At 39.9% G+C, this 27,092-nt stretch overlaps 1 protein-coding gene across 7 annotated transcripts in view; it reads left to right on the top strand.

Annotated features, from left to right (window-relative positions):
• The window catches only part of MTHFD1L (methylenetetrahydrofolate dehydrogenase (NADP+ dependent) 1 like), a 155,905-nt gene that overhangs the window by 67,645 nt on the left and 61,168 nt on the right, over positions 1-27,092 (top strand). For 5 of the 7 annotated variants that reach the window (XM_061378658.1, XM_061378659.1, XM_061378660.1 and 2 more), the window contains 5 exons: positions 9,510-9,545; positions 19,574-19,713; positions 21,358-21,399; positions 22,414-22,514; positions 22,910-23,087. In XM_061378658.1, coding sequence (XP_061234642.1) covers positions 9,510-9,545; positions 19,574-19,713; positions 21,358-21,399; positions 22,414-22,514; positions 22,910-23,087 — 497 coding nt within the window. The remainder of the gene's footprint in view (positions 1-9,509; positions 9,546-19,573; positions 19,714-21,357; positions 21,400-22,413; positions 22,515-22,909; positions 23,088-27,092) is intronic. The other 2 variants (XM_061378664.1, XM_061378663.1) reach the window with 1 other exon arrangement.

Genomic DNA, 27,092 nt, shown 5'->3' with positions numbered 1-27,092 from the left:
AGCTTCCCACCATTATTTTGAGGAAGATGTTCATTGTTTCAGAAGCGTCATGACAGTTTTTGCAAACAAGTACATTAACCAGGTTTCTGGATGTCCAGGTTAGAGTGATTGCCCTAAGTGAACAAAGAATTGTTGCATTTGTTTCTCTGACAGTGTTCATTCCTACTCCTCTGTTGGCTTAATGCAACAAAATACTTGCCTTGTAATACTCTGAGTTCTTTTCCTGCATCAGATTGTTTCCTAATACCCTGTTAAGGTGAATAGAAAGGGTAAACTATCAGGCTTGTAGTCAGTAAATACAGGCTGTCCAAGAGGTGTTTTGAAGGCTTAAAAGGTGAAAGAGGAAGAGGAGTAAGTTTTCCTGAGTCATATTTGTCAGTGTGTCAGAAATTATTGCAATAAACAATTTAGCAGATTGCCCCATCCATCACTTTAATCCCTTGAAGGTGTTTCAGCTGAGGAGAGGGATTGTGGTAAACTGAAGACAAGAAAAGCGCATGAATATGTTTTTGGAATCCTAATCTAAAGTAGTTTTGAAGTTTGTTTTTCAGGCTTGGACTGTAAGTTTGGCTATTGCTTTCTTTTCTACTCCTAGTAAGTTGTGTCCCATTCAAGGCTGAGAGCATGGTGTGCCTAGGCAAGGTCGAATGTGACTTTGTCTTTCCTGTTATTGTATCGGGTGACAAGAGGAGGCCTATTGCAAGCTGTTGGTGCCTTTCTTAAGAAATATTTACTTTCTGTTTCTTTAGTTGGTGGACTTGGTGTAATTGGAAAGAATTTGATGCACATTTTTAACGGTATAAAATTAAATAGAGCAGTAAATTTTTATAAGCTAAGTAACTGACTTTTTCTTGTGCTGGTGCTCTTGTTAGAATAAACTGTTAGCTGCTCTATCTGTTCAGTACACACAAAGTTGTATTTTGAAAGGTGTCCATTTTACATACTCTCAGAGCAGATATTGTATAACAGGGTTATAAACCACCTTATAAAAGTTGTATGTGTTTAATGCACTAAGTGAATAATCTTCAGCAGATTTAATTTTTTCTGTCATAAGACATTATTTTCTTAGTAGTAGTCTTTTTCCTAAAAAGGAAATATAGCCCAAATACTTTGGCTAAAATTCTTTTGGCACGAGTAGTACGTACAACATTGCTACACTCAAATGTTGACTTTGAGGATTTAATTTTTTTTGTTGTTGTTGCTTGGTACCACCAGACAGGGGTTCCATGTGGTAACCCTCCAGAGAGCTTTAGTTCTTGAGATTCTGTCCATTGTCTTTCTAGCTTGTGTTATTTCATCTCTGACATCTGCACTCTGTATTCAGACAAGAAACAAAATGTAATGCAATTATGTTCCAATATTTTTTGCGGGTTTTTTCTTGCTTAGGGAGTTAAAGCAAGGTTAAGGTTTCATGGTACAAGGCGGTTGACAGCATTATCTATGTAGGTGTTCCTGGCCTACTCTGAAACATGTGTGCTACAAACTAGATTAAGGGGTGTTCAAGGCTTTAACAATATTTTCTGTGATCCCATTCATAGTGCAGCTGTTCAAGCCGCTGTGCTTAGCGCAACTGTGGCTGTGGGGTGGGGGGAAGGAAGGTGATACTGTGCTAGTATTGTTGCAAGGCTTTAAAATCATGGTCTAATAGTGCAAGATGCAGCACACCACACATTGAAAATAAGGTACCATTACTGCTATAAGATCTGTGAATCTTTGCCATTCACTTGTGAATGGTGATGCCATTCATACCTCAGGTGCCCTTTTTATTGCTTTCTTCATATTTGCTGAAGTAAAAGTAATTCCATTTCTTTCATGTTGTAAAATGGAAACAAACAAAAAAAATTATCCTGTTCCGCTTTGCTTTTAAAATCTTAGCAAATTTTCTTACTAGTAAGCTGGAAACTCTTCAGAGACAAGAAATGTAGTGCAACACATTTTCCTTCACTGACAGGAAGTCAAAGTTCCTGAAAGTTGAATTTATTGCCCTGTCACAAATAATCTCGGTGCAAATCATGCTTCCTTTGCTTATGGATGACTGTCGTTGAAAGTCAGGTAACAATGATTTAAATTACTTTGTATTGCAGAAATGCTTAAAACAGTCTTTAAATAATTTATTAATTATTATGCCAAATGAGAATCAAAGCTTTTCCTAAATCTGAGCATATTCAGTGTTCTTGAGAAAGTTCTGAGTGACTCCATATTTTTGCTGCAGGTATCATGTAGCTTTTTCTTCTGACAGTTCCAATCTTTAGCATACTTTGCAAAATAAAGCTTTTCAGAAGGAAGATTGGGTAGAATAGAGCTGTCCTGGATATTCTTGTGTGTTAGGAAGCATTCTAGCATTGATCTTGGTATCATGTCACTATTTCAAAATTGAATTAATTCAAGAGCTTGTAAATTATGCAAAGTTAAACTCAAAACTGGAAGTTGATATTGCTGGTGAACTACTGAATTATGCCTAACTAATAATACGTAAAAAAGCATTGTTTTGCCCAATAAGGAGAGTTGATGCTATTTTGAAAATAAAAGCTCCCAAATTATGGACTGTGTTGTATTGAGATTTTACCTTCTTCCCTTTAAAGAAAAATGCAAGTGTTAGAAATTGACTTGGCATTTCCTTGCTACAAAATGTATTTGTAAATGTACATTCCCGAATCTGTTGTTGATATCCAGAATGATGAGAGGCAATTTACAGGCATAAAAGAACATCTGATTATAAATCATAAGCCATTTAGCTGAGCTGTCTGCTTTATCTGACAAGCACATCAGATGATCTCCTTCATAAACTGACTGAACTCCAGTTTGAAACTTGCTATAATCTTTAACTCTTGCTGCTACTTCTGGTGAGCTAGCTGGGTTTCCATGGCCAATTTGGACTAGTCTGCCCTTGTCCTGTCATACTGTGTTCCAGCTTAGTCTTCTATTTCTTAGTTGATAATTTTTATACTGTCTGTCTAACTAAACAAGCACAGCTTTTCGGATCTTTTATACTTCGTGCTAGGCTTGCCGTTCCTGTAACAGAGCCTTATCTGCTTTATTAGTTTCTACATCTGTTACCATGTTCACTTTCTTCAACATAGATGCATGCGCAGAGCTCTGCAAGATTACTCTTGCCTTTAACCTTAGATCAGTCACCTTTTTTTCCCCCCGTTTTCCATACATCACTCATTCTGTGACTGCATTAATACTGGTAGACTCCCAAACTCTTCTCTGAGGTTCCCAGGTATGAAGTTCCGCTTTTTCCTGCGTGATATCCTAGTTCCTCTCCACACTGGCGATGCTTTCAAACTTTTGGCATCATTAGTGAACTCCATCAGTTTTCCTCAGGCTTTCTGCTGAGGTTGTTTAGCAAATGAGAGCCATCCGCCTGGATCTTTCTCCTGCCCCACAGTTCTCTATCATGTCTGCCTATTCTCCTCTCTCTTAATCATGTAATCCTAATTTTCTTCTAGCCTTATTAACACATTTGTACTTATTGCTGAAGCAGTTTTTTTGCCTGAAGGCTATGTTGATGACATGTTGTCACATTTTCATTACCAGAGAAAGTTTGTATCTGACCTAGCCTGCCTTTTGTAGGCAGAGGTTATACTTCTTACCTCTCTCTTTTTTCTTTTTTTAGTTTCTCTTTTCTTAAAAGTCTGTTTAGAAACCATTAAGCCTGTGGTCACTCAGATTTCCCTCAACTCCTTTTACATTACTTAAATACAGGTTTTAAAACTTTCAGGTACAAGGCACCAAGAGAAAAGGAACTTATTTAAAATGATGATAAAAGATTTATGTTTGGTTTTGTTGGGTTTTTTTTCCTTCCAGGATTTTTAAATTCCTGATTCAGTCTTTGTTAAGAGTGGTGCATTCAGCTTTTGTGTACTTTGCTTTTTTAGTTCCATCCTTAATATGTTATGATTATCTCATTTTATTAACTTCTATTTTTTAATTTGTGTTGTTGAAGACCACTTTGTTTCAATTTCTTTTGCAGGCTCTGATGCTCATTCTCTATTGTAGTAACTCTGTCTGTCTTTTCCTTTCTTTTAGAGCTTATTCACTAATTAATAGTTAAGTGTCTTCTGCTCAGAAAGTCCACCCGGCATAATAACAAAGCTATGTGTATGACTGTTTCTTCCTAGTCACCAAGATTTACTGTGCCAGATGTCATGTGAAAGACCAGGCATTTTAATTAGTGTATTTAAAGGAGTTTGATTTCATAGGTGAAGTGATTTTAGTGTGAGGAAAGCAATTTAAAACCTAATGATGATATGATAGAAAATAATGAAGAAAGAGCATAGATTTGCATGGTTCTTTTCAAGGGGCTTTTTTGGAACAGTGCTGGTGGATGGATGCTGCTCTGAGCCTCACTGGCAAAGGAATTAAACGCTTTTTTTCGCAGATTAGAAGCTACGAAGTGGCACATATGTGTGTTGGTCATGTGCTAAACAAAAAGGCACACTGTAGCTGAGATGGCTGGGTCAGAAGCAAGGAAAGAACTGGACATACATAGCTTATTTGAGAAACCCATGCTTGCTTCTCCTCATATGGATTTTCAGAGTAGAAGAGACATGCAGTGAGATAGTGTTTGGGTTGGGAATGTATGGGGGGTGGGGGGTTGCCACGACGATCCTGGGGAGGCAGGAAGGACAATGTGAATGTTCCTACTAGCTGGCTCCTGAAAGAGATGGTGGCTTGAGGAGACCTGTTCTTTCTCTTCTTTCTTGCCTGGTAAAAGGTGAGAAGACAATGCTGCTGAGTCCATTGCTTGTCACCAGCAGCACACATTCTCTGATTGGCAGTTCCTGGTCTTTTCTGTGGCTGAGGCAACCTTCATCCTTGACTAGCTTCATGGCCTTAAGCAATTTCCCCCCCCCCCCCCGTGCCTGCATACGTAATCCTATTCTTCCCAATTTGCCTATTGAGTTTATAAACTTTCTTGGAGGCAAGAACTGTCTCACCATAGCAAATGGGGAGCTGTGAACACTACAATAATAGGAAATTTAAGGCAACAGGTCTTTGTAAAGCCATGACAGCTGCTGGTACTTAAACATGCATCAGGAATTCACTGACAAGCTGACATGGTATTTTAATGCCCTGTATGCTGACCTCTTCTGCAACATGTTAGAGCTTAACACTGCTCGTTCCTCTGTCACTGACATGCATAAGTTAAAAGTATGGAGTGTACAACTGTTAAGGGCTATCCATTATTCTCAGTCTCAGGACAGTTATCCAGAGGTAAAAATAGATAGGAAGCATCTGTCAGTCATTCAGAAAGTAGAGGTACTGCCCAGTTCCTGATAAATAAAATTATACTGAGTAGAAACTGATGACATTGCAACTTCTGTCCAATTTATGTTCCCTTTCCTCCCCAAGTTAGCAATCTTACCTAGTTTTAAAACTCTCAACTCATAAGAAGCAACTAAGCAGCTCCTTTTGTTCTTCTGCTACCTACTGGTTGCATTGCTTTTATTTATGAAAAGAGAAGAACGAGAGGTTAAAAAAATGCAAACAATAGAACATCATACAAGCTAGGAAGTTCACTTAATTCATCACTTGGCAAAGGAAATAAAAGCAGGCTCCCTAGCTAACAGTGTTACTTTTGCTTAGGGTTATTTGGCAGAAAATCCATCATCCTCTCCCCATTTGTATTTCATATTGACTTACACCCTTTAGCAAGGGTCAGCAGGGCAGAGTATGCATAAAGAGTTCAAGTCCCATTTCAAAGGCTGAATTTTAATTTTAGTGGATGGTTTATTTTTAATACCATTTGAAAATGAAAGCTCTTTATTAGATTTTTTTGTTTTACTTGCTTTTTGATATTGAATTCTAATGTTCTTTTTATGGACTACTTGCATAAGTATTCAGTTTGTTCAGACATTTCTGTCATGTTGGAAAAACTGGTTTTGCTTTTATTTTCTGAGCCAGTGTTCTAAATCTGCAGGCAGGAGTGCTTTGTTTTCTGAAGCTTTTATAATTAAAATTGTTAATGATATGCAAGTATGGATGGTGCAGTGTTTGTTTACTTTGTGAACTGTTGTTTTAAATCTTCAGTGCTCAGAGAAGTCAGCACAAATGTGAACTGTGATGAGAATATAAATGCATGTATTTCCATTTTTTATTATGGTGGTTATAGTTGGCAGAATTTTAATATAGTCTAGTACAAGTTTGTATTTAGCAGATCTGATTTGCTGTTTTTCACTGGTATTCCATAAGCATCATGCACACTGAGCTCAGTTAATAGGTGTTTCAGGGAGAATTGTTCAAAGCTACATTGTTTTCTTTGGGATCAGGACTCTGAAATAACTTACTTCTTGGCCTGTGCTACCCTCCCTACCAGCCCAATTGAAATAATGTCATGGTTTGCAGAAAAGGTTAAGGTATGTCTTTAGATGTTCTTGAAAGAAAAATGCACATAAAGACAGTTCCTAAGATTTTTATTTGAAGGTGTTTTGTTTTGCTTCATAAACTTTATGAAGTACTCTATGATAAAGAAAAGTAAATGTGATTTCTCTGAAAGTACACTGACTTCAAATTGTTGGAGTTTTTTAGTTTTCTAACAACAAACCAGATGTGGTGTTATATGCTGGAAGTTTCTAAATAGTTTTAACAGAAAAATAGATCTTTCCCTTTGAAAACAGAAATTAAGTTTGCTTACGTATCTGATCTTATAACCTGGTGTGATTAGCCTTAAAGAAAAATGTCAAGAATCCATAACTAGGGATATAAATTTGTTTCAAAACCATTTCTCCATTTCTAAACGTATTAATTAGATTGCAAATAATCCTAGGTTATGTATGGCCGGTATGATTTGTTAATGGGAAGAGTGTTGCTTTGGCAGAAAGCCAGAGTGCTTTTGAAGGTCAGATGTTGACAATATTTTGAAAGGTCTTTGATTCTATAAAATAATACATTAAAAGAAAAGATTAATATCCTAAATGGTATATCAGGGTCAGTTTGCTGCTCTGCCCTTGTAATTTTATTTTTGTAGTTATATAAAACTGCTGTGTAATTAATTTGATTTGATTTGATTGAGAAAACAGATTAGATTCAAATACAATAAGAGAAAATGTGGATTACAACTATTTTTAAATTTTTGGTGGCCTATCTGTCTTTTATATGGTGGGTCTCTTTATTCTTCATTTGCTATGTTGACAGCTTTATTGAAGCTGACAATCTCAAACTCTTCAACTTTGCTTCCTGCAGTAATAAGGCACATGCTTGTAGTGTATCTTCAGCTTAGCCCTGACTAAAAGCTCAGAGTGGGAATGAAGCTTCAGGGACAGCAGATGTTTTACATGCATGAGGGATGCTGCATCTATCTGCCGCTTCCATCTACTGCATCTCAAACAGAGCTCCCAAGAGGCTGAGTAACAGCTTCATAAATCAAGGATTGCAGGTTCAGCTTTTTCTGCAGCCAATTATTAATTCAATATATGGTTTGGGGACCTCTGCTGCATGAGGAGTAAGAAAGCATAAAAATGAGGGGGAGGGCTAAAGGCAGCAGAGTAGCTGAGATGACAAGATGATGGCCAATTATGAAGAGGACTAAAAAAAGAATAATAATTTATAATCTGTAGTAAAGGGAGATCCACTAATAATGTACAAACATTTTAGGACTGGTAATGGGTAGTTTGCAATGGCAGTTCTGTTGCCTTAATTACCTGAATTGTGGTTAAGTGGAGAAATTCACAGTAGACATTATACAATTGGTTTAGCCATGAGCAGTTGAATGGATTTATCTTGTACTCTAGCAGAATAATGGTTCATTTGATTTCAGTTTCAGTTATGTTCTTAATTGAGAAATCCATGTAGGAAACTCCCTCTCCATGTGGAATTTGCTGGTGTGTGACCTTAGTATCTTTAGTCTCCTCAGTTTGTGATTCTTACTCTAAGATAGATTACATGTATACTCACACGTATGGTTCAACAGTTTATTTCCCACAGCAGTTTTAACCAGCTGAGTCCTTTATCCTCATCCAAAAATTATAAAGAAAACTGTAAATACATATTCATAAGTTTGACAGAAGCCATTAATCTTACACTTTGAGTTGAGGTTCAGATACCGGGTTTGTACAATTTATTTTAAGTACATAGATGATTACAATCAAGTTAATGCCTACCTCAAAACATATTGGAAGGCTTGCATCTCAGAAGCTTTCATGATTTCCAGAGTTGCTTCTGCTGCTTTTCTCCATGCATGTGGCTATTTCACAAAGTCTGTGCAGCACAGTGGGCTTCACGTGCTTACGTTTTTTACCCTCATCTGCTCTTCTGTGGCTTATGCTGCATGTATGCTGCTAAGCATTTTTTCCCCATCTCCTAAAATATTACTAACAGTATCTGGTGCTTTCTTTCTCCATGGAAAGTCTTTCTGTGTATTTATATTTTAAATTCTGTATGTGTTTGGTACATGCATTGCACTCTCTAGAATTTCCACCAGTGCTCAGCTCCCCAAGATAAGCTCTTGGGATAGTCTTGTATAGTAACTTGCCTTCGCATCAGATGTTTCCCTGGGCTTTTTTTTTTTATCAATTCAAACAGCTAGTGCCGTGGAATACACTTCTTCCTGGGGATACATAACGGGAGATGCTCTTTGCCATGAATTTCTAAAACATGGCTCAGTAGTTTTGTCAAGAATAGTGTTGTGTCCCCTCTCAGGGCAGTCACAAAGCAGGCGGATTCACTACATGCATATACTGAAAAGACAGTTCCTAAGTCATGGATGAAATTATTATCATAATAAGCAAGCACTCCCCAGGTTTTTAGAAAGGCAGAATGTGGATACTTCTCAAAATGTGTGCTTTGGTGAAGCGGCTGGGGGAGTTTTAACAAGGCAGCAGCCCAAGGCGAATAGTTGCATGCGTTATGGGGTAGGCTTACACATCAATGATTGATGACTCCATGCCTGGTATGCCTCGGGTGATTGCACCAAGTGACGGGAGCATTGATCATCCTGATTCAGCAATGGCTCTTTGTTGTGTGACATCCACCACAGACTCAGCCAACACCACTCTCCTGCCATCCATGCGCGCAGGCACTCTTGTTTTGTGATGAGAGCAAGGAGGAGCATGTATGACTGGGAAGGCGACTTCCTGGCCTTGCCACCTCTCATGGCCATCCCTGTCTGAAGTCACGCAGGAGGGCATGAGCGCCCACAGACTAGCGGCTGATAATGGTGGCTGGTTAAATGGATTTTGTCTCTGGGTTGTGGTAGGCTCTGAGGGTACCCTGTATGGCTGCAAAATAATTGCGTATTTGTCATTTGCAGCCCGTACCCTCACTTGTTGCCTGATTGTATTTCTGCTGCTCTTTAGAATGTATGTCATCTTCCAGAGCGTATGCTGAAGTGGTGTTCTGTCTCAAGAATAAGTCCTTTGCATCCCCTCTTTCCTTTTTCATGATTCAAGGCAATATTGGTGCTAACACAGGTGTTACTTCATGGCCATTTGGTGAAATGGGTGGATCTTTCCCAGGGAATAAATCCTCAGGCTTTCTGTCTGCTTCCTGAAGTCAGTGTTTTCCAGATGCTTGTAACGTGACTTCTTCACAGCATGTTCAGGGTGCATTTTCAAGGTGCATTTTCCATAGCTCTTCCAAGGGGAGTAGGAGGATCCAAAACCTGAAAGCTCAATAGAGCTGTCAGTCTTAGCTTCAGTCTGGGGTGGAAGCTTCAGAGAACGGGATCTTTTAAAAGTCAAAGTAAATGAAAGTCTGGTAGTGAGATAGGCAGATGGACATGGTTTAGATGTGATGAAATTTATTTTAAACACTTAGGGGGTACCATAAGTTAATATCCTCTTTGCAGGTGGGGAATTATACAAGAATGGCATTAAATGAAGATCCATTTGTGCTGTTGTTACTTATTCCTTACATGCAGCTCCAAATAAAAAAGTGGTGAGGATTTCATTTTGTAATTACCAGAAGGCTAATTATTCTTTGCCAAAGGCCATGATAATCTCTTAAGCAGAGATACTTGAGATGACGTAATTGCCTTATTCCTGTGTCATTAATTGTGCTCCACTTTAAAAACATGGTCATTTGTCTTATGAGCAAATGATATTCTGTTACCTCAAAGGAAACGTGCTATGAATGGTAAAAGGATGCAACCTAAAGTTCACAATTCTTCTGTTTGAACTTCTATAATTAATATAGTAATAAAAGGAGGTTAGAAAAGGGGAAACTGTATATGTTTGGTTTGTGTATTCCGTTATGCATTACAATTCCTGTCAGGGGCCAACACTTACCCTAAGAATTACGAGACTTTAGGTAAGTATAGGACACAGGAGTTAAGAGAAAGTGACTGTAAAACCCATCAGACTTAGCAGAGGAATACAGAGGAACATGTAGCCCATGAAGCCACATACAGTTCATTTTATTTATATTAGAATGAATTGTTTGTGGTTTGTAAGACATCTTCAAATTTTTAATCTCTAGTAATAAATATAAATAACAAGCTCATTATTAGTGAGTTGCGGGAACATGTCAAGTTTTACATTTGAAATATCAGAGTATGGTTTGACAAAGTGGCTAGGGATGAAGTAAGATTTTTCTACCATTTAAATCAGCATCTCCCTTCCTTCCTCTGCTTTTGCTTGTTTACTTTTGCTGCTTTTTTGACCACGTTCAGATGCTTGTCTGGTCTCACTTCAGTTGATTCAAATCTAACTCAGTGGAAATTTTTCTGTTGTAGCTGATGTGTGTTTTTCAGTTTGTTTTCTGGTTAGCATATTCCAGTAGTTTGCCTTCCAATTAGATGAGTGCCAAAACCTGTGGGAAGTCTGGGCAGCATGGAGGAAGGGAGAGAGCAGGGGGTAAATGCTGGAAGACTTAAGAGGGAACAGGAATTGCCCTTTCAGCAAGGCAAGGTGCTCATTTGATCAAGCCACAGTGTAAAACCATGCCCTAAATTGGTGCTTTGCAGGAAGGAATCACTGCAGTTGCACTTCTGCATATTTTCAAGAGGGGGAGGCAAGCAGGGCTGTGGAGATGTGCAGGGCATGCTTTCTGTCTAGCTCCTGTCAGCTCCTGTTTTTTTCAGTTTGATTTCCCCCCTTGAATTTCAAATCCAACATGTGCATCATATATATATAAGCAGGCATTTAAAACCCACAAAGAGGAATCGTATCCTTAATTGTGAGAGACTTGAGATTGAAGGGTTATCTTCACCTTCTAGCAAACAAAGTGAACTTTCTTTTTTCATTTTTTGTCTATAGTCTGGGAATAATCTGTATGAGTCATTGTGCATATTCATTTGTTTAAGGTACGGGAATCTTTTGGAGGGTTAACAGCGATTGGCATCTAAAATGAATAACTGTGAGAGGTTATGCTATAACCTTTAGTTTCTTAGTTAAAGCTGCTCTGCATTTAAATGGTAAAATTCATCTCTTATGGAGAAAGAAATGTTTCTGAGCAAAAGGTTGAAACAGTTTGTTAAGGGGAATTGACATTTAAATGAAGTATATTCCTGGGAGCTGAGCTCGCCATGCAGCCTGGCAGGCAGTGATGTCCTGAGACTGGCAGCCACCGGAGACAGGTCTCCTTTGGAGGAAGGCAGCATGAGGGGAACTGCTACTGTCATGGGGTGTGATGGCAGGGTACTTGAATGCAAATCTTTGTTTCAGCTGACATTTTGTTTATGTGGAGAAGCTGAAAATTTCCACAAGACTTTTTTCCCTCCAAAGAAATTTATATTAGGAGGGGTCTCAAGTGCTAGAACTTGAGTACTGCAGCTTGGGAGGTACACCAGTAGAACCAGAAATCGGGCATTTACAGCGTGCCTCTCTGGGTACACTCATGCAGGTGGGCTTTTCTGTCTATGTTTGGAGAGAATTCCACACAGATAGTCTGAAGTGAATAGTATTTTTACTATTGAACATAACTTCATACAATCTGCTTTCTGAAAGTAAAGTTTATTTTGCTTATGACCTCTTTCAGAAGAAATCCCATTAATAGTTGTTAAAAACGTGATCCCTTTGGCTTAAGAATCCAGGACTGCACTATCTTCTGGTTCAGTCAAAACTGTGTATTGGTGGTCAAAACTCAGAAAACTGCAGTGCCCGTACCTCTGCAGAGTACATACTGCCCTGGCATCTTTCTTCAGCAAAGAGTGAAAAATACCTGTTACCTCCAATAACATTTTGTTCTGCTTAACTGAGTGGTGAATACCTTTTTTCCTAGGCCTAACAATAACAAAATAATACTTTGTTAGCCTCTGCAAATTATTTTCCTCATGCCATGAAAAATGCTGAGCAGAAAAATGCTGCACTTTGTGTTCAGGAGTGGTAGCAGTGAGTGCCTGTATTGAGTGCAGGAAAACTCCCTCTGTTGGGGGGGTGGGCAGATAGAAGAGAAAAAAAGTATCTGTTACATTCCAAAATCAGTCATAACAATGGAAGCTCATATTAAACATTTGCCAGAGTCAGAATGAACAAACATCTGGTTTATTCATCCTTAGTTATACTAACAAAAATATGATATCCTGTTAGAGAAATCACTGATCATCCTAGTTTATTTTGGCAGTTGTGTACCTTGGTATTTTTCACTTAAACATGAACATATCAGTACTTTACAGCTAGCATGCCTCCAGCTCCAGGTTCACAGTTCATGTGCTTCTGTGACTTTGAACTCTTCTTTTCCTGAGTTTACCAGCAGACAGCTGCACCAGAACAGATATGTTTATATGTGGGGAGTAAATGGCAGCTTGCAGCTCAGAGTTTCCATTTCCTTTTACACTGTTCAGGAATCCAGGCTCACAATTTGTGTCCTAAAGCTTTGCCTCATATGTATGCATCTGACTTGGCCCTTTATAGTAAAAAAGTTTTATTTTGACATTGATTTGTTGATAGAAAGGGCTGACTAGGGAGAAGCTACTTTCACTGGAAATTACCCTCAGTTTACATCAATTGTGGGTGAAATATCTTTAATTCAAAAAAAACAACCTAAATATCGCTTTCTCTAAGGCTTTAAAACATATGTAAATGTGAGGCTAATGTGAAACCACTTTATGCAGCTAAAGCATGATAAATGTATTTTTAGATGGAGAAAAATTATGTTTTGTATTAAGCATGATGATGAAATCTGATTAGCTGCTTAAACCATGACACTCTATTTGAGCTATTGTCATGTGGAGGTGATAAAATATTCCCAGATTGCTTGGCAAGGCAGTAATTCCATGAAGAGGTTATGGTAATTATAAACAAGAAACAAAACCATCACAGTGATTTGTTCATTTGCATGAACATTAAAGTGGAATTGGAGACTGATGTTGAATGAGATTTGCCTCAACATCAACCCCTGAAGGAAGAGTAACCATCCGTTACTGATCTCCAGCTGGACATTGAGCCATTGACCACAACTCTTTGCGTGCAGCCATCCAGCCAGTTCATTATCCACCGAGTGGTCCATCCATCAAATTGATGTCTCTCCAATTTAGAGACAAGGATGTCGTGTGGGACAGTGTCGAACGCTTTGCACAAGTCCGGGTAGATGACATCAGCTGCTCTACCATGTCCTATCATAGAAGGCCGCCAAATTAGTCAGGCAGGATTTCCCCTTAGTAAAGCCATGCTGGCTGTCACCAAGCACCTTGTTGTTTTTAGCATGCTTTCAAGGAGAATCTGCTCCAGGATTTTGCCAGGCACAGAGGTGAGACTGACTGGTCTGTAATTCCACGGGTCATCCATTTTCCCCTTCTTGAAAATGGGGATTACATTTCCCTTTTTCCAGTCATTGGGAACTTCACCCGACTGCCATGATTTTTCAAATATGATGGACAGTGGCTTAGCAACTTCATTCACCAGCTCCTTCAGGACCCAGGGATGGGTTTCATCAGGGCCCATGGACTTGTGCACATTCAGATTCCTAAATTAACCTTGAACCAGATCCTCTGCTACAGTGGGCCTAAGATCTTCATTCTCACAGTCCCCGCATCTGCCTTCCAAGACTTGGGTGGTGTGGTCAGAGAACTTGCTGGTGAAGACTGAGGCAAAGAAGTCTCAGCCTTCTCCAAACCTAGGGTAGCCAGTTCTCCCGATAGCTTCTGGAGAGGTGCCACGTTGTCCCTAGTCTGTCTTTTGTTTGCTACATACCTATAGAAGCCCTTTCTGTTATCTTTCACATCCCTTGCCAGATTTAATTCTAACTGCGCCTTAGCTTTCCTAACCTGGTCCCTAGCTTCCCAGACAACATCCTTGTACTCTTCCCAGGCCGCCTGTCCTTGCTTCCACCTTTTATAAGCTGCTTTTTTGCCGTCTAAGTTTCCTCAGCAGCTCCTTATCCATCCGTGTAGGTCTCCTAGCCCTCCTGCTGCACTTCCTTCTAGCTGGGATGCAACACTCCTGAGCTTAGAGCACATGATCCTTGAAGACCAGCCAAGAGTCTTGGGCCCCCCTGCCCTCTAGGGCTATATCCCATGGAACCTTACTAAGCAGGTTCCTGAAGAGGCCAAAGTCTGCTTTCTTGAAATCTAGGGCAGTGAGCTTGCTGCACGCTCTTCCCACTGTCCTGAGGATCTCAAATTCAACCATCTCGTGGTCACTGCATCCAAGGCTGCCCTGCAGTGCCACATTTCCAATGAGCCCTTCACTGTTGGTGAGCACGAGGTCAAGCATGGCACCTCTCCTTGTCGGTTCCTCTATTACTTGCATGAGGAAGTTGTCTTCCACACAATCAAGGAACCTCCTGGATTGCTTGTGCCGGGCCGTACCGTCATTCCACAGATGTCAGGGTGGTTGAAGTCACCCATGAGAACGAGGGCCTGTGAGCGTGAGGCTTTTCCCATCTGTTTATAGAGAGCTTCATCCACAGAGTCCTCCTCATTAGGCAGCCTGACACAGACCTTTCTCGCGGGCTCTTTGCCCTCGGAATTGAGGCTCCTGGATGCTGTATTTCTCCTTGCTCTGGTGTTGAATGCATCCTCTCTGGAGCTACTCACCTCGGCAAAATATAATATGTGTATTAATTGCAAGATTTGACATATGGCCCACTATTAAAAGTAATGTAATGGTAGTGCACTGCTGATACATGAAATTTTAATTTTTAATCCTCATTCTAACCTTCCTTATGTTACTTAGGTTGTAAAATAGAAGCATAAAATCAAGCAACAGAGTGTTTGTAGAATTAGGGTTTGCATTTTATATGACCACACAGCAGGAGAGTCAAGAGAGCTTTTCTCACTGAAAATTACATCCAGAAAATAATATTTTCATATTTCTCCAGATCATTGTCCAGCCTTGTCAGTGCAAGAATGGGATCCAGAATGCAAAGCAAGGCCTGGAACTGTAAAAATCCTGGGCTGGCATTGTTGCCATGGGATTGTGTTCTCAGGCTGGAAATGCAAATACCTGTATGTTTTCTGTTACCTTTCTGAAGGCAAAGAATTTACCTCTTTACTTTCCTTAAAACTGCTGGGTTTGTGGCCAGGAAATCAGAACAAGCAGCTAACATCATGCTGACATCATCAAATCTATTACCTGCCTGTGGGGCAGCAGCCCAGGTAGCAGTGATTGATGGGGCTGCAAAATGGCTGCTTGGCAGGAGACAGGATAAAGAGCTTTTGGGGAAGGGAACTGAAGCTTGGTAAAGGCTGTGTCGGCAGATGATAGTGGTTGTGTCAAACAGTCTTTCACTTGAGGTACAGCAGGCCACATCTGCCTAGGTGTAAGTTTGTTCCCAAAAATCTTTATCATTTCACCTGTAATTTCTAATTGCCTTCTGTTGGCAAACCGTGTAAATGAAATGATAACTGAAATAAATGAGTCCTTGTATCACTTTAAATTTCTGTTGTTACATTTAAAGTTATTAGCTGTTTTATCTCATAATCTCTAAATGTAGACTAGCTTGAAACTTCCGTTTCATAGTCTGTATTTGTTTTTCATTGACTCATTTGAAAGCAGGAAACAATCTGAAAGTAATTGTATTAAGTGTTTTAGCACAAAGATTTCAAAGTATAATAGCTTGGCATATTACTCTATCTTCTCACTATTCCTTGGAGGGGATAAAATGTAGTTGCAACTTTCATCCAGGCAGCTTTTCTACTGCATCCTGTTTCCTTCCGCACACTGGAGGAAGCACTGATGTTGGTCTCCCTTTCCTTTGCTTCAAATGAAGAAATTCCATTCTCCATGTTGCAGCACTCTCCTCGGTGAACACCAGTGTTCTGTTAGCTTTTTGGATACTGATACGTGATTTGGGTTGTTTTGGCAAATGTGCATTTTTCCCTCTACATCAAAGGAAATCATTGCAAAGAATAGAAAGATACACATAGCTACCCAGATAAGTGCACTGCACAGTCTTTCTCCGCATTTTCCATGGCTATTCAGACTGTCTGAAGGGTGGCTAACATCTTCATGAGAGCTGTGAAGTGCTATGTGAGCAGTTCCTGTGCTTCCTGGAAGGCTGTCATCTTGCTTTTCTCTCACCAAAAGGTAGACTTGCAATACGTCTTTCTCTAAGGAAAATTGACCCTTCAAAACTTGAACAACTTCCCCTTGCTTCACTAAGGGGAAATCCTGCCTGACCAGTTTGGTGGCCTTCGATGATGGGGCTACGGAACTGATGGGCAGGGGTAGAGCAGTTGACGTCATCTACCTGGATTTGTGCAAAGCGTTCGACACTGTCCCACACAACATCCTTGTCTCTACATTGGAGAGACATCAGTTTGATAGATGGACCACTCGGTGGATAAAGCACTGGCTGGATGGCCGCACACAAAGAGTTGTGGTCAGTGGCTCAGTGTCCAGCTGGAGACCAGTAATGAGTGGTGTCCCTCAGGGATCGGTGCTGGGACCGGTCTTGTTCAACATCTTTGTCGCTGACATGGACAGTGGGATTGAGTGCGCCCTCAGCAAGTTTGCCGTGTGGTTCGGTTGATACGCTGGAGGGAAGGAATGCCATCCAGAGGGACCTTGACACGCTTGTGAGGTGGGCTGATGCCAACCTCATGAAGTTTAACCATGCCAAGTGCAAGGTCCTACACCTGGGTCAGAGCAATCCCAGACACAGCTACAGGTTGGGCAGAGAAGAGATTCAGAGCAGCCCTGCGGAGAAGGACTTCGGGGTGTTGGTCGATGAGAAAATGAACATGAGCTGGCTTCAGTGTGCGCTCACAGCCCAGAAAGCCAGCTGTATCCTGGGCTGCATCAAAAGGAGTGTGACCAGCAGGTCGAAGGAGGTCATCCTGCCCCTTTATTCTGCTCTTGTGAGACCTCACTTGGAGTATTGTGTGCAGTTCTTGTGTCCTTAACATAAAAAGGACATGGAACTGTTGGGCAGTTCCATGAGGGGCACAAGGATGATCAGGGGACTGGAGCACCTCCTGCGTGAAGATAGGCTGAGAAAGTTGGGGCTGTTCAGCCTGGAGAAGAGAAGGCTGCGTGGAGACCTCAGAGCAGCCTTCCAGTATCTGAAGGAGGACTACAGGGATGCTGAGGAGGGACTCTTCATTAGGGACTGTAGTGATAGGACAAGGGGTAACGGGTTAAAACTAAACAGGGTAAGTTTAAATTGGATATAAGGAGGAAGTTTTTTACTGTAAGGGTGTTGAGGCACTGGAATGGGTTTCCCAGGGAGGTTGTGAATGCTCAATCCCTGGTGGTGTTCAAGGCCAGGTTGGACAGAGCCTTGGGTGACATGGTTTAGTGTGAGGTGTCCCTGCCCATGGCAGGGGGGTTGGAACTTGATGATCTTATGGTCCTTTCCAACCCTAACTATTCTATGATTCTAAGAGGCTTGGCATGAAAAAGATTAACTCCCTGGAAACTCTGTTTGGAAATGTTAGGAGACTGCTATGTGTATAAGCTGGCAATCGCTAAGAGACAAATTATTTTCCCACCCTCTCAAGTACTTGGTAGTTTATCTATTGTTTATATTAAAGATTGATCATGGTTATATATTCGTGACTCAGAGGTCTCATTAATCACCCTGTACCACAGAAGAGACCAGAGAAGAAGAATGGGGGTTACTGGAAAGCAGGCATGTGATCCCTGGCTCTGCTTTTAATATGACTTAATCCTGACATTAGCTTTGTTCCTGTGAATTACTGTGTTTGTGTAAACCTCTTTCTTTTTGTTTTTTTTTTGTTTCCATGTGTGGTATGTCTCTTTCTCAGAGCTGTTCAGTAAAAGATAATATACTTATTACAATGATTTTGGAGAACGTTAATCATGACACTCGCCATATTACTATTTCGGGAGGTCTCTGCTCTCGCGCAGCCACCCCCTTGTTTGCTAGTTCTTCCTTCCTCCTCCCAGCCGTTTCCTCCCTCTGAGCAGAGCCACACAGGCAATTGTTTCAGCGTGTGCAAAACGAAGAAGAGGTGGAAAGGGACCGGTGGGGCAAGGACAAATGTACAAAGGCTGGGACTTCCTAAAGCGCATCAGCTGCCAACAGAAAGATACTTCCTCCCACAGCAGCAGAGCAGATCTGTGCCTCATCCTCCTCAACCCTGCTGAAGATTTCCAGCCCCAAAATGTTCAGTCAGCTCTTTTTGGTCCCCTCTGATCCTAAGCATGAGAGTTAAAACTGCTGTCATGAATGAGAGAAAGAAAAGAAAATTTACTAGTTTTGCAAGCTGATTGGGGTTATAAGTGCATGTTACCAGCCCTGCTTAGAGTCGGGTCCAGAAGCCTCAGGAGCAAGCTGTTTTCCCACCCTGCCTGAAAATCCCTTCATATCTTCTAGCAGCACACGCTGAACCCAACTCTTTCTGTTTGTTCTGGTGGGAAATAGTTACTTTGGCAAATTTTCAACCAACAGAAGACTTAATCCCTTGATTATTATTTTTTTTTAATTACTGTGTGCTTGTAATTCGTCTCAGGAAAAAGAAATTATTTGGATTTTGAAAGAGATAATTGAAATAATAGATATTTGAAAAAACAGTTTTTGAAGAGACTGACAGAATTTAATAGAGATTAGCTTCTCTTTTATTTGTAGATCCGCTGAAAATATTGTGCCAGGTGTATCCTAATTCTCTACACATTTTTCTCCTGGGTCATATTACACTAATGTCTGACTTTGGTGCAAAATTCCATTATAAAATTCACTATTTAATAGTATCTTCAACCCTGAGACATGGCAATAGCTGCTGTTTTGTGTTTATAATTAAGCATCCTCTTCACAAAAGCAAGAAATGATCAGAAGTTCTGCAAACCTAGGAGAATTTAGGTCCATTAGTTGTGATAGAAGCCTATCATTAATGAAATCAAGGGAGGAGGAATAATATAAGGAAGTCTTACTTATGTAAGACATTTAAAATAAATATAATTACACAGAAACAGGCATTGTAGAGGACTAGATGTTTTTAAAATACTTTGATTCAAACTATTTTGGATTTCTTGGGGGTTTTCCCCCCATGTGACTTCTTCTGATGACATATTGTGTATATCAAGAATAAGATAATTTATTTCTGAGGTGGGAATAGTTTTTTAATCAGACTCAGTAATGTAAACAGACCTCTATTTGAAAGTTCATTCGAAACTGAGTACTAGTGTATATTTAAGTGCACTGTATGCTAAAGTAGAAATATCTCCCAGTGTTTAACTGAAAGCATGTTTTACGTGTGGTTTTATTTTGTTTTTATAATGTTTAACAGTAACTGAAGCTGGCTTTGGTGCTGACATTGGGATGGAGAAATTCTTCAACATCAAATGCAGAGCTTCTGGCTTAGTTCCCAGTGTGGTTGTACTTGTTGCTACAGTGAGGGCTTTGAAGATGCATGGAGGTGGGCCAAATGTAAGTTTTTTCACCTTTTTTAGAGAATAAAATTGTTGCTGATGTTTGAGATAAGTGAAATATCTTGGTTTAAGAAACACTGGGGGTAGCCTGTAGGCCAGTATTTAAATATCTTTCTTGAGTTACCTCATCATATAGAAGTTACCTCTATGCAGGAATAGAAAGACACAGGTGAAAGAGAAGGGATGGAAGAGCTCTGCAGAAGTATTAAATCTTGCTAATTTGCTTGCATGAAATAAAAAGCTATAATACGTATATATATTCTTTTCCCTGCCTTTTGAAATAGTGTTTGTAAGCACACTCTGTGTGTGCACTTTCCCAGCCAGTAATCAAAGGCTGGAAAAGTTGGCAGCTGAGGAGGAATTTGAAGGGTTTGGGTTGCAGTATGCACGTAAAAGTAGGGAACATTCTTAGGGAAGGTTTTGTGATTTGTTTCACTGCAATAATGGAAATCCTTCTGTCCTTCCAATATGCTCGGTTTAATTCCCTCAGGGATACTGAGGTAACTGATAAAATTTTGCAAGTGTTTTCCCAGTGTACCAAAAGTCACCAATATACTGGTTTTTGCTGTTTAAACCATGAAAAGGCTTGTACAGATTACTGATTGTAGAATTACTCCTAAGTCACACAGTCAGGTCAGACTAGCCAGGCAGACAGACACACTTCCATCTGTCCAGCAGCATGCAAGAAGTGATGCTACCAGGGAAACAGTTTCACTGGGTGAAAATACCAGAGCTGTTTCCACAGCCACAAAATTTTTGAATGCATGGTCTCCCTTAGAGCTAACAGTTTCTTAGCGCTAAAGCTGAGTTGTCCTTTTTCAGTCTTTCAGTTTGATACAATTATATAACTTCTTACATTTTTAGTCCAGTTCTAATGCAAGTTTTCTTTATTTTTATTTATATTCTTCCATACCTACCAGTGCAGATGTATCGTCATGTGTGTATCATTAAATCTAGCAGAAAATAGAACTGAAATATGTCTTAATAACTGTTTCTTTGTCTGTCTTATTTGTATCTTTAGAAGTATCAAGCTTTCATTTGTTTACATAGTGTGTCACAGGGGCATGTAGAGTACCAGATATTTTTACTGAGAGATTAGCTATGAAATGGATCAAAACCAAAGTGACTAAGTCCAGCACCTGGGGTCAATGTATTGAGGTCTTTATAGATTCAGAATAGTACTCTGATAGTACTCTTTTTCTGTGTACCTTTGTGCTTTCCAGCAGAGTAAATTATTTACATTCAGCTCCTTGTCATGGGCACTAATTACAGGGCACCCAAAGATGATGTTCTTCTAGACAGCTGTGTAACTGTTACTCCATCAGCCAGCTGTTGGAGATCGCTGTTCATTGTCTTTGCACTTGCACTGCTGGTGCATTGTTAAGCATGGAATCCAATTACCTCCCCTCTAATAAGTCTTTTACAACTAGTTGCTGAATTACTACCTGTATCTTGATATTCAAATACAGTAGGAAGTGTTGCTTTCCTCCGTGTGTTAGTTGTATTGGAATAAAATAGAAGCTGCAGTTGAGCTGAGATGTTGCTAACTGGCAGTATGAAAAGTAAGCAAAAGCGCACCTGAGACCAATTAGGATTATGACAAGTGTCAATCTGCCATCATGTCAATTGTTTATTATTCCAGGTAACTGCTGGTGCCCCCTTGAAAAAAGAATACACAGAAGAGGTAAGAGAAACTATTATAAAACTTTAGGAGAAGTTTTCATTTAAAGGGACATACTAGTGTGGTGTATGAGGAGTCAGAACTTGTTCTTCTGCATGGATAGTGGGCACCCTCATGTTTGACAATACTATGCTCTAATGCTGACATTCAGTGAACACCTAACAGGCATTGCCAACAGGTAAGGCCATCTCATCTTCCCCCAGTCACTTAGTGTTATCTCTCTTACGTGTGCTATGTGTGTGACTGCATGGTAGATTGTACTGAGGAACTGAGCTAGCTGAAAACCAGCTTTTTTCCAGTAGTTTTTCCAGACCCACAAAATTGTCAGGCTGCTCAGCTCTTCAGTCTGTCATAGTGTCATTTGAGGAAGCACAAGAGCAGAGTGGTGCAGAGGTCAAAAACACTCCCTGAAATTAGTGATAGCTTAACCTATTCATTAAACAACAGGTTTAATCTCTTTGTGCTTCACATTTGGTGTTGGATGTCACTCTTCAAACAAGAGTGTGTTCTAGAGGTTTGTTTTCTTGTCTGTTCACTGTAGACAAATGATGGTCTTTTGGTTTTATCAGACTAAGGGATACGTGTGTTGTTGCAATTAAGGCCTACAAAGTGTGAGGTAAAAGAATAAATAAGGAAATCCAGTAATATCTTTTTTTGCTGCGATATATATGTATATATAGATTAGAGTATGCATCTAGCACCTCTAGAGACTAACAGCCATTTCACAATTGTGACAAGCAACAAGTCATCAGCTGCACTGTCATCTTCTGTTCCAGAAGACAGCAGTGCATTCATGTACAAGTTTTGGGCACTGCTTAGTTACTTAAATATGTCTGTTACTTATTAACTGAAATGTGAATTAATAAGTGTCCTATATTTTTCTCTGGAAGCATTTTACTTGCCTGCAACTGTCATGATCAGCACTGTTTATGTTCAGTTTAATTTATGGAAAATTCTTTGGCTGGAGAAGACTTCATGTATCTTACAATTTCCATTAATTTTTATTTAAATGCACAGAATCTCCAGCTGGTAGCTGATGGCTGCTGTAATCTACAAAAACAGATTCAAATTGCTCAGCTCTTTGGAGTTCCTGTTGTGGTTGCTCTAAACGTCTTCAAGTAAGTCTGGTCTTTCATTACTCTTGTGGGTAAATCCACAGTTAAAATTTCACACTGTTCTTGATTTTTATATTAATACATTTTGGCATGGACCAATTAAGCTATTAAAGAATTTCCCTTTTCCATTATGAACATAAAGACCTTTAAATCCTAACTAGTTCTTAAGGTTTTAAAACCACTAAAAAAAAGTAGATACTGTTATGGAACTATTAATCTTACATGCAAATTGCCTATAACACGTACATATACTGTGTATAACTGCATTATGTATATGGCACAATTTCTATGTAGACTTGCTTTACAACTGTTCATTATAGAATAAGGCTAAGTATATAATGTTACAAAAGAGAACTAATTAAACAAAAACTAATGAGATGGAACTGTTTGGTTGGCAGAACCGACTCTGCTGCTGAGGTTGATCTGGTGTGTAAAATTGCAAAGCAGTCTGGAGCATTTGATGCTGTACCCTGCAATCACTGGTCAGCTGGTGGTGGAGGAGCAGTAAAATTAGCTCAAGCTGTGGAAGAGGCAGCCAGGCATAAAACCAGTTTCAAGTATCTCTACAGCTTGGAGGTAAGAGGGTTTATTTGGTCTTCTGAAGGGCTGGTTGGTCGATTGGTTGGGGGTTTTTTGGTTGATTTTTGTTCTGTTTTAATAAACGCATGCTGCATCAGTGGTGGATTTAAAACAAGAACATTGAAACAAAGTTATCTTGGCTTAAAATCACAAAAGCTGGAGAGAACAAAACAATCTGTGGCTTACCTAATCAGAGGAGCAGGTAACTTGCTGGTAATGCTGGTTCTTTAGTGCATGGAATGATGATTCTGATACTTGCTTGTTTAACGTAAAAGTATGTCTGTAGGTGAAACATTCACAAATTATTCTGGGAGACTTCTCCACAAAGACCTCACAGACATGATATTTGTCCTGACAATCAGCTAAAATGAAATATAGTTACTGCTTCACTGTCATGGCCATTGCACCAAGTTGTGGCTCCCTGAAGCATTCAGTCTCTATATGAGAAGGTAGCATGTACACACTCATGCTAAGTCTGCTCAGACAGACAGGTCTATACAGAGAGAAAGCACTGCATTTACCAGCACCCACTTACACACCCACAGCCCTCAGATGAACAGGAGGAATGTAGATTGCCCAGTCCTGTTCTTTCTCTCCTGCCAGTAAAGACTGGAGTCTTCTAGCACAATATGACACACGTAATATATGGGTCACTGCTACTGTAAGCCTTAGATCCTCAGTCTCTTCAGGAGCAGCCTGCAGTACCCCTCTCCTGCTCCAGTTGCTGACAACAGGATGCACTGAGCCTCAGCTCACTCCAGCTGCTGGCAGTCATACCTGCCCTCCTGCTCTTTAGCATTCATATATACGCATCTAGAGTAGAAAGCACAGCCACACAGAAGGTAGAAATCAGATTTAATGAGAATAGAGGACAGACTGTACTCCTCAAGCTCAGACTTCAGTCAGACAAGCTGCTGACCAGACATATTTACATTCAACTGGCCCTATCTTCTCCTTTTCCCTCTATTTTTTTTCCCATACTTCTTCCTCCTCAGTCCATCTTGATTACATTTGTTCCCCGTCTTTGGTCCTTCTACTAAACCTGCCCTAACAAACTTTACACGTTTCCACAGTCCCCTTCAAAAATCCTGTCATGAGTTTCACACTTATGTGTAAAATGCTCTTCTTCCTACAGCAACCCTGTGCTGCTGTAGCCAGTCACACCCTTTCATTTGCAAAGTTTTCTGATGAGTTTCTCCATTGACTGTCCATTTCACACCAAGGACAATGGTTCCATCCTTCCCCTTGTATGGTCTTAGGCAACAAGCAGTTCAATGTGCTCTTATTTTCACTGATTAGGTTTTTCCACTGATTACATTACTAGGGTTCCTCCACCTATCATTGTTCCTCCGTCAGTTAGTCAGATAACCTAACAAAGGATATTGTGGTCCAGGTTTCAGTTCTGAGATTGAAGACTCAGAGACTATGTTATTGCAGTTGTCTGTCTGCAAAGTAACATCTCAAGCAGCATGAACTGTCAAGAGGAGCAGCTTGCAAGGAAGGGCTGCTCAGGCCCCTGAAAGTACTATGCTGGAGTACCTCCATGCAGGCAGAACATTTGGAGGGTTGTATTGCTGAGAAGGTTATACAAATGGTTTCTCAGGACCTTTCTGACTGTCCAAATGTGGGTGGGTTAAAATTTGGGCAGCAAAACAGACTTCTCTGGCACCAAAGAAGCCCTTGTCGAATTTCAGATCCTGTTGCCCAGTTGATAGTGCTACTTAACTTTCTTTAGAAAATATCTGAATGCTATTTTTTAACAGCAGAACCTCAGCTTCATTCTTTTAAATGGCTGAAAGTTCCTGTTTTGATTCTTCTCTCCAGTAAAAAGTTCAGCCTGAGGTAGGTATGCCCTATGTTGCCTTTCACTCTCCTCCCTGATATGTACCTCATCTCTGTTGCACCCATTTTATTCCTTCTTTCCACCTCTCACATTGTTTTCCCAAATGTCAGTAATTCAGCCAACTCCAATTGATATTAACTACTGCCTACACAGAATAGATGGAAATTGCGAATTTGAGTGCTGCAGCATCTATTCAAACCATTTTGCCCACAGAACATTTTTGCAGCCAAAAAATGGATGATATATGTGCCTTTTTGAGTTTGTCTCTAACAGGATATCATTTTTCGGGTTTTGCATAATAAAATGGAAACAAAAAATAATATTTCAGAAATACGTGTAATAGTTTTCCCTATAGGACACTTATGTTACAGAGATAGTACATTATCATTTGATGAGTCCCAAGCTCTGGTGTTACAATATTCCATGTAGGTTACAGTCTTGTGGTATGAATGAGTAGAAAGGATTGATAAGGGTGGAGTATGAAGGAAGAAAATGAGATTGATTTCTACTTTAATGTCTTTCCCAGACACATTGTTCTGTTCTGTGTTCCATAAGCAGCATGATCCTAAGCACAAAGGGAATAAATCACATCTTTACATCAACTTAATATCCCATAACTTAAGTATTATAAGCCTCAAAAATATGTTGAAAGGATTTAAAAAATACTGTAAAAGAAGTAAATTCAGGCCAACAAAACCGGTAAGTGTAAAGTTCAGGCTTCTGTTTCATTCTTGCTATGCAAAGGATAGGGACTGAAGCAGTTGAAAGTAGCTGAGTGAAACAGCAATGCTATCGCTAGTACAGTATGGTAGGTCATTTGGTCACTGGGCTCAGAGAGACATGAAGGAAAGACACCTCTTCCAAATAAGCCTGTCCAGATATTAATTAAGGTTGTAATAGGATTTTTTTGATATAGCAGTTCAGAGGACTGATATCTTCTGTTCAGAGGGGTAACTATGATTAACAAGATAACAGTCAACTTTATTTTGAGTAATAGCTAGGGGTAATAGACAATTACTAGAGGTAGTAAGATGGGATTCAGACAGACGGTTTCTCCTTGTCATTGTGCCTAGAGGCGATGTAAGTGAAAGGATGTAGTTCCATCCCTCGTTATTAGCAGTAATAGTAACAAATACTATAGTAGCATGTGGTTTTAATATGGATTTTTGCCCCCACTGCACACTAACCTCTTACTTTACTGTTGAATTTGTTTCTTACCAAGAATTTGCCTTCAGTGTTTTGAGGATGGATTTGGTTTAAAATCCTCCTGAACTCTATGAAATAATCTGTGATGTTGGGTTTTGGTTTTTTGGTTTTTGGTTTGTTTTTTTTTTGTTTGTTTTGTTTGTTTTTTTAATTGTATATATTCTTGCTACATAAGAAAAATATCAAAATATCAACTCTCTTATACCTGTTGACTTCCCTTCTGGGTTCACTTTTATTGAAGTATGAGTGTTTAATTGCAGCAGAAAGCTATTACTCAAAATAAAGCTGACTGACCCATTAAAAGTAAGTTTAGATAGCTAGCGAGAGGATAGGACACAATGGAAATGTATAGATCCCATTCCCAAATTTATCTGGCTTCAGTGCCTCTTCTTGGCAGGGGGGAAGCTATATTCCTCACGGATGCATGACTGTCGACTAATCTGCCTTCTTTCACTATCCTGGTCTCCTCTTTTTTCCTGTGGTGAACTCTTCCTTGACTTACAGCAGCCCTCCTTAACCTTGAGGAGGAAACCCAGGTCTGAATAAAGGCAGGCGTTAAGTTTTTAAGAGGTGCATTGCCCCTTCCTGCAAGACAGCTGGTGCACAATGGACTAACACTCCAGGAGACAGAAGGACAGGCATATGGCATGAGGCAGGATTAGCATATCTGGCCAGTCAGTGAGTTAGTATTGTCCCATTTAAAGACTGAGATGGTAACCTGACAGATAAAGCCCAACAGAAAAGCCTCAAATGATTTATGCAGCATTGGAAAATGAAATTGAAGCATGTAAAGGTCACAAAAAGGAGAGAGGGCGTTGTTCCAGTCTTCCAAGTTTGTCAGATGACATCTATTTTTTCCAGTGCTCTGCCTTTAGATAACATCATGACAAATGAAAACAATTCCAGGTTGTACTGTGGAAGTTGATTGCACTCTTATTTTGGCTGATTGTAGT

This window comes from Neopsephotus bourkii, unplaced genomic scaffold (genome assembly GCF_033783945.1).
Source record: "Neopsephotus bourkii isolate Nb327-2 ecotype Australia unplaced genomic scaffold, CSIRO-AGI_Nbou_v1 NB_1767, whole genome shotgun sequence".
In the NCBI taxonomy this organism is placed as follows: Eukaryota; Metazoa; Chordata; class Aves; order Psittaciformes; family Psittacidae; genus Neopsephotus; species Neopsephotus bourkii.
The sequence above is the reverse complement of the archived record's forward strand: the minus strand, read 5'-3'. Positions and strand labels throughout refer to the sequence as shown.